General features: G+C 33.5%; 1 protein-coding gene across 1 annotated transcript; it reads left to right on the top strand.

Moving 5' to 3' along the window:
- The first annotated feature begins 278 nt into the window (after positions 1-278).
- Positions 279-1,602, top strand: LOC133190759 (uncharacterized). Its single transcript, XM_061326449.1, has one exon. It carries the CDS (start codon positions 307-309, stop codon positions 1,327-1,329), a length of 1,023 nt encoding a protein of 340 aa, XP_061182433.1. The 5' UTR covers positions 279-306; the 3' UTR covers positions 1,330-1,602.
- The last annotated feature ends 7,087 nt before the right edge of the window (positions 1,603-8,689 follow it).

Raw genomic sequence — 8,689 nt, 5'->3', positions numbered from 1 at the left:
CCTTTTTCATATCAAGATTGGTACTTTATACAATGATAAATTAATAAATCACAGGTTAAAAACATGCATAATTTAATTCTATGTCAATGTGTTATATATATGTTTTTAATTCTGACGGGTTTTATACTAAATGCATTAGTAATACAAGGTATTATGTTTCCGTAAGTGACTCATTAAACTTGCTTGTAACATGTGTCAAAATTTTTATGTGACATTTGTAACAAAGCATTATGTTTTGCAGAAAAGTTCCTAGATCAGTACGTTGATCAATACTAAAAAGTGACAGGTACCGAGATACCTTAGTTTATGCTACGGAGGCGAAGAACTGTCATAATTACTTTAGGAATTTTGTGTTCTGTCGCCGTTTTCTTGTTGATAAATCTGTACTGGCAAGACAGAGGAGACGAAAAGGTCACGAGGTCAGTGAAAACCGAAAGACGTACAATAAGAGATTACATAGATAGCTCGATTCATGACTCCTTTTATGTTCATCAGTTTGATCGAAAGTCTCTGAAGCTGACAAAAACAGCCATCGACTACAATTCTGAAAATAATGCCGTAAACATTTTTCAGTACCAAAAGCTGAAGAGTGCACCATGTGTTCCTTTCCAGACCTGGAGAGGGATGATAAAAATATGCACCCACAACCCGAAGCAAGACACAATGATATCGGCCTTTGTTCATGAATTTGCTACCTGGGAGCAGGATTTTCTTAATGCTACTGGGGATATTTTGACAAAGAACCCACATATAACGTTCGTAGATCTGGGATGTAACATTGGAGTGTATACACTATTTGCAGCTAAACTGGGAATATCGGTCGTATCAGTGGACATTTTCTACAAAAATCTTGCACTTTTATCCGAATCCTTAGAAATTAATTCACTGAAAGAAAATGTCACATTGGTACATAACGCCATTTCGGATCAACGTCAAAATGTTACGATTGAGGTCGTAGAAAACAATATCGGAGGATCGTATGTGAAACCCTTGAAAAACGACAAAATGTCACGGCAGATTATCATCGGGTCAATTTTCATGGATGATTTAATTCCACTGATTAAAACCAAAGATGTTTTTGTGAAAATGGACATAGAGGGAACGGAACTTAAAGCGCTAAAAGCGGCAAAGAATTTTCTTCAAGCTGTGAATGTTAAAGGTATTTTAATGGAATGGGTTTTGCATAAGAATAACCCAAGCGCAAAGGAAATCATAGAGATTATGACTGACAACTGGTTGATGCCTTACTGGGATCACCAACAGTTAGTTCCCTTGAAAATCGGCGCTTATACCTATTGGCCTGATAATGTATTCTGGATAAAACGATGATCTATAATCTGTAATCCATGTAAACGGTGCCAAAGTATATTATATATTTATGAAATAGATAATTTTTATATAGGAATTTCTCATATGTTTTAATGTTTGATTATTTTATAAAAAGAGAAATAGTAGAGAAAAGTAATTTTACTGAAAAAAGCAGCAATATTTTTTTAAGAAAGAAAACACTGTCAGATTAAAATCAAAGTTACTGAGAGTACTGATAGACGTTGGCGTGAATTTATCGAAGTATATGAATAAAATGTTACGATAATCTGTTAAGTGATATGAAAATTATGAAAGTTTATTGCAATTTTTCACATTATTTTATTTCATAAATAAACACATTTTAGTAGCGTCGTTATAATGAGGATATTTGATTTTCAAAAAAAAAAAAAAAAAAAAAAAAAAAAAAATACGAACTTAAGAATATAATACCAGTAGATATTAAGTATAATACAATGTACGAGGGTGATCAAAAAGTTCGCGAACTAATTGAATAATTTCCATAAAAGAAATAAAATTAGGTTTCAGTGTTTATTATTTTTTAAAGTAGACCTCTCCGACTTAAAAGCACATCTGCCACCTTTCTGCCCATGCGCGAATCACGTGATCCAGGCGGTCACGTGACATGCTCCATAGTGTTCTGTTCACATAAGTTAAAAGATTTTTCAGAGTCTTGTATTTCTTACCACGCAAATTATTTTTATAACGAGAAAGGTCCATTTGTCATAAATGGACAAATATCGGCAATAGGATGGGTGGATAAGGATATCTTTTCCTACAATGAGCATGGTGACCATCGCAACCCGACTCCTTTGCCTTGGTGCGTCGTTTATCCATTTGCCTTGGTGCGTCGTTTATCCATTGTGGATACTAAAGTATGGGTGCCTTCTTTTTATCATATCTGATATGTTTAAAGTCTAAAGTAAACGATATTTTAGGGATTTCATAATTATATTATTGTTAAGATATTCAACTACTTTTCTAAGTATAACTTGCAATTGGCGATCTTTTATAACAAATTCCTCAACTTAGAACACCTCTCTTCCCCAACTTACTTTTGCTGGGCACCAGAACAAACTTCATTTTAAACCGTCTCCCTTCCTTCACTTAATTAATTTCATTGCACAATACTTCGCGCAGCATATTAAAATAAAGCGTATTTGCTATTTTAAAGCAACTATTTTTACATAATTTATAAAAATTAACAAATTTAGGAAATATCAGGTTAAAAATCTAATTACGTTTTTAAATAACTGACTTTTTTAAACGATCTATCAAATGATGGGTAGAAAAGAAGTCGTAATAGTGTGTTTTTGACGTTTTGAATAATCAAAGTTCTTTCAGCGGGGTCATAAATTATGTCATAAAATAAAAAGCGTTAGATAGATGCTCTTGAAATTGTAAACATAGGAAATTGAGAATCTCACAAACAATTTTTTTTATTTTTAATGCAAATCTGTGGTATCTGTCATGTTTTGTTGTATACTCCATAAAACAGGAAAATATCATGAATTTTGACATTTTGAGATGCCCCTTCTGAAAACCAGACGGTATAATTTTGAGTTTCTTGCATAAAATGTACAATGTAGTATTACCCATCAAAAAATACAATTTGAGCAAAAAGTCTATAATAGCATTGGTATAATTTGCTCCGAAGTGCGAAAAAATGGTATTTTCCTATTTAATCCTATAGTAAATATACCTGTACTTTGAGATGGTCCTTAAAAATAACCAGACGGTAGATTTTCACTAAACTTGGCATGTATACTAAAGTCGATGTAAGGTACATATGGTATAAATTTAAAGAGTTTCTCTATTATAGCTTTCACACAAGAAAACCCCAGTCGGCTCCCTTAAACAATCAATCCATTAATGATTGAACTTCTGGCAAGTATTTTGTCTTCATAAACCTTGTGCAAATTATTATATGCTACTGCAAAGGAATTCCCAAGGTATATGTTAAACTTTAAAGCCGTTCGTTGCTCGATTGCGACTGAGTCAACCATTTTTGTCACGTCATCTAAATATTGACGCCATTTTTACATTGTGACGTCACAAACGGAGTAAATATAACGTAACATCTGCTATTTATAGAACATGTTTATGACTATATATTTGCCAAATTTCATTTCGATCTGAATTGTGGTTTTGTAAATATAGAGATAGTTTGCGAACTTTTTGATCACCCCTTGTATGTTCCTTAATTATGGTACTATCAAAAATAAAGGCAAGGATATGCATGCACTTGTGCTGAATTTTGATTTGGCTATTACCTTAATGACTGCAACTCTTTAATTTTTCAATTAAATTCTGTTCTCTTTAATACAAAGGTGTATATAAAATGACATACTATATATGGGAAGATATATTGGAAAAAAATATGGAAAACGTTTTTATGTACATGTGCTGAAATCTGATTAGCTAACGGCTATACCGGCGTTATTTCCCGATGAAATACATTTTGGAAAATTAATTACAAATACAAAATACATGGGTATTACCTATTTAATGAAGCTTTGAAAAAATAGGGCACTATAAGGGAGGGGTGGGGGCTTGGGGAACCTTTGTTACGATTCCGTTACAATTTTAAGACTTATTCATGCTGACATGCAGGATATTTTTGTTATCATGCAAGTTACTTGAATATAAATATTATTTGTCATGGCCAGGCTCTTTAAAAAAAGGAATTAAAAGACATTCTCCTACATATTCCTGATAAAAACTTTTATATATGACAATGATTTGGAGAAACTTGAATCTACACTACCTCATAAAGCTCTTACACAGTATCATTTTTTTCTGATTCATTTAGGACGCTCACCCAATTTTTGCCATTTACAATGAGGCACATTGAAGTAGTAAAAAATTCTGTTTGAATGAAACTTTTTGAGCTTTGTTTTGAACGTTGGTTTTTACATAATTACACGACCACTAAGTTTGGATAAGGCGGAGAGAGAGAAACTTCGATTGGCTTAATTTTTCTCACATGCTTTTTTCTAGTATTCCAGTAGAACAAGTAGAAATGCAATACCAAATCAGATTGGCAGTCTACATAAACACCTGACTTAATACGTGTTCGACCTATATACGTATTGTGATATCCCCAATAGACATGGCAAACACATACAAGTAATTTTGACTTTTTTGCTGCAATACATGAGTTTTACAGAAGTAGAAAGTCTTTTACTCTTTCTCCCAACTTCACAAAATATCAATTGCAGAAAAACTTGATTGCTAGATTCAGAGAGTGGGGTGTCTTAAACCATAAAAGAAATAAAAGCAATAAAAAAAAATCCGCCAGAATTAAAACTATTCTTCACAATGAAGAATCGATTCTTCATGGGAATTGGAAACATTTGATTGGCTGAATAAGGGTTATGTTCTAATGTAATTTTTTAAGATGCTTCATTGGTATGCGTGCATGTAGGACAGGTACTAGTATTCCATAAATACAATAGCCAATCATATTGACAGTCTAATTACACACCAGAGGCCTGTTCAACAGAGCGAACGTTCGCGAGCGCTCGCCAAAATTCCTTATCTTTCCAACAGAAATGTTCGCGAGCGCTCGCGAACGTTCGCTCTGCTGAACAGGCCTCATGTAAACGCGTGTTTGATCGATCTATCGATACAAATTCTACGATAACTTAAAACGTGACAATTTAATATACATACTTGTAATTATGTACATATTCATTGTTAAATGTATACCTGAGATTCCCGCTCGGACCTCTCTCTCCCAACTTCATTAATTATATCCCCTTTTCAGTTAATTCAAAAGAAATGAGCGTGTCATTATGTTAGAATTGATTCTCAATTAAAAAAAAAAAAGACCGTTCCATTCAAACCAAAAAAAAAAAAAAAAAAAAAAAAAAAAATTACCACTTTAATACGCATGATTGTTTGTTTGCTTTACGCCTCTTCGAAAATTTTTCACTCATGTTGAGAAACTACCACTAGCCAGTGGAGGGCTGCAAATTTGTCCTGTTCTCGACACTTACGGCCTTTGAGCTGTGAGGGATCTTTTTCGTATCAGCGTCTACTACAAAACGGGACCTCAGTTTATACGGTTTCACCCGAATTCGAAGACCGGACTCCGCGTCACACGTTGGATTCGAACCCTCAACATAAGAATCAACTCCTTACTTCGCAACTCTGGAGCAAACGCTCTGTCCTCTGCAACGCACATTATTGTACATTTATTTGTAAAATAAAAATGTTAATATATATTAAAAGTGCTCTCTAACAGGATTGAAATACACAAGACATTCCATGTCAATTTCCATAGTCCCCACCCACTGACGTCAGTTTCGATGACAGCTAAAAATGGACATCCATATTAGTCACTTGACATTTCACTTAGCAAAATTAACATTCAGTAAATATCAAGAAATTATTACGCTCAACTTTCAGAGTTATCGCAGAAAAAGCAGGTGAAAAAGTAAATATTTTAATGTCACTCTTTGGAAAAGACGGTGGTCCTTCATTTGATCAAATAAATATTCCACATTACTCAAGGATGCTTTGTGAAGTTACTTTGAAATTGGTCCAGTGGTTCTGGAGAAGAAGTTGACGATGTTTTAAAATGTTGACGGACCAATTGTGACGATGGACGACAACATCTGATCAGAAATCCTTACCCGAACCTTCAACTTAGGTAAACTTAAACTAAAATAAAGTAAGATTTCTTCTAAACTTAACCAACTCAATATAAAGACACCAAAAGTCATGTTCTAAAAACACAAACAACGCTGATAATAACATGACCAAATTGCATGCAATAAAGAATGAGGACAGCGTACATTGTCATTACAATTTTATTCCTTAATATCGTACACTTAAAGATGAGGAAAATGTCACCTGTAGTAAATAAACTATATTTTTTAAATAACGAGACAAACCCAAATTTTTCTGAACAATTATATTTTATGCTGATTGAATAAAAATAAGTATGTTTTTACATGACATCAAACACAACAAGAAAAAGGCAAATTGCTACTACTATACGAGTGCAGAATAAACAACAAAATCACATAGGGAAAATTTCATCATTTTTTCTTTGGTTTTTTATTTTTTCGTTTTGGTTTGCTTCGTTTCATTTTGATGTTTTGTTTCCAATTTATCTTCCCTTTTTCGTTTTTCTTTAATAACTCCTTAATTACTTTTTTGGCTATTATTAATTCCAGTTAAGTGTGCCGTTTTGCATTACGTCACAACCTATGATGACAGCTGCACTCAAGGTAAATAGCAGACGCATCCTAACCGCAAGCTTTATGACTGGAAGTTTCTCCTTATCTCTGATTGGTTGCCACAGACTATTTCCGTGTCAATGTTGATGAAATGAGTTGACCAATCACACATCGGGGCGTGAATTGTTTACGCTGGGTGCATCTGTCGAAAAAGATCGTGACGTAATGCAAAACGGCACACTTAACTGGAATTAATAATATTTATTCCAGATTTCAAATCAGTTTAATATTTTACTCTAACGGGTTTTCACAGAATCCTTACATATAAAATTCAGAAATCGAAAACTTTCTAAGATTCTTTTAGACGCAAGCGTGGTGTTTGAGATAATCAGTGCAAACTGATTTAATTTAAACTAAAAACATAATAAAGGATACAATGAAACAAATTAACATGGAAAATTAAGATGTCAAAGGGAATGTAACATTCAATATTGGAATTTGATAAACAATTAAGGTTTTGGTTACTTCAACTGGGGGAGTTGATAAACGCTATATATGTGCTTCAAATAAACCTTCAAAAAAAGGTAGCTAGATAAATATTAAATATATTTTGATAAGGAATTAAGCGAAAATATGAATCAGCAAATTACACCAGCTTTACATTAATTATGTGCATGAACGTAACAATACTATCACAATTAAAAATTCCAAAAAATACTTAGATCAACCATCCAATCTATTTATTTGATTTGCTGAAGAAACAGAATGCGATATTGTTTGGATAGAATACGTACACATATTTTCCCTTACTTTTCTTATGTATGAATCTAGAAACGATTTATTCCAGAAGCACAACAGAATCATGCACTGAAGGCGACATTCCGTGAACAAAATACAGTACAAGACTGGATTGATCAAAGAAGTCAAAAATGTCACTCTGGCAAAAATCTTCTTACAGGCAAGTAACACAGGTGTAGGACTGATCGACACTGTATGTATAATTTGTATAATAGTGTACGGAGCCGTAAAGCATACAAAACATCCAGTGTATAGAGAAACCTTTCGAATGCACTTAGTGTTGATTTTGCCGACAGTAGCAGTTACTGCAAAATGAATAACGTAACAGTACTCTAATAAATTTATCAAAATGAGGATTGAAAATGATATAGATGTCCACTGAAATGAACTGCGATCGTTCAGATCTTGTCGATGACAACTGTTTTCTGGGATTGGCGTTATTACGCCGAAGGACCAAGAAGCCAAGCAGACTATAAGCACATTCCTCCGAGTCACTATTTTTGAATACTTGAATGGAAAGCGCAAGGAAAGAAAACGATCTGTATTCATAAATGTTATGATTAAGGTTGATACTTGATACAGTGATAGTAAGGAGTACCTCTTCGTTATACAAAAGTTTTCGAATATTTTCACCACGTCAGGGGTACAAAGACTAATCCCTATAAGTGCGTCAGAAATGGCCATATTGATGGCAGGAACACGTACACTGAACATCATGTTTCTACTACGATAGAGTACCAAGGCTGCAAAGGCGTTCAACACAGCAATTGGAAATCCTAAGAAAACTTGCAAGAAGTTTGCTATTGGATTTCCTCCATTTGTTGCAGGAACATTAATGCTTGTAATATTTTCCATTGTGAACTTCAAAAAATAAAAAATGCTCAGTGTCTTTGTATGTTTCGTTGTTTCTGTCGAAGTTCATGAGGAACATTGCTTTAAATATGTACCTGTTTTATTGATCCATTTATTGATGACATTAATTAATGTCATGCAGTTAAATTGAGCTTTCTTTTTTCTTTAATTTCCTTTCTCAAAAGAAATCTTATCTTTTAATCTGCTATTTTTTTAATATTGACGTATGAATTTCTTATGTAGGAAATTTATTCAGAACTTAAACACCATGAAATTGAGTACATGTATAATATCTGCTTATCATGTAGGATAATCATCATCAATAAGTACATGTATAATAATCATAAACTAGCTGTGTTTCTTGGTTAGTGTCATTATTCGAAAGATCATTGAAAGAAGATAGTTTTCATTGGTCATCAGTGGTAGACAAGATATTGAATGCGCTGGTTTGATTGAAAAAAAAGAAAGCTTTATGTAAAGAGCACGGCCTTAGGAACGGCGGGGTGGGGGCACAAGGAGAGGGG

This window comes from Saccostrea echinata, unplaced genomic scaffold, assembly GCF_033153115.1.
Source record: "Saccostrea echinata isolate AGI-Se365-2 ecotype Australia unplaced genomic scaffold, CSIRO_AGI_Sech_v1 ptg000022l, whole genome shotgun sequence".
Classification (NCBI taxonomy): Eukaryota; Metazoa; Mollusca; class Bivalvia; order Ostreida; family Ostreidae; genus Saccostrea; species Saccostrea echinata.
Note: the sequence above shows the minus strand (reverse complement) of the source record. Positions and strands in the feature narration are given on the sequence as shown.

Coding starts and splice junctions, on each gene's coding strand:
- LOC133190759 (XM_061326449.1), top strand. CDS start 307: ATGCTACGGAGGCGAAGAACTGTCATAATTACTTTAGGAATTTTGTGT.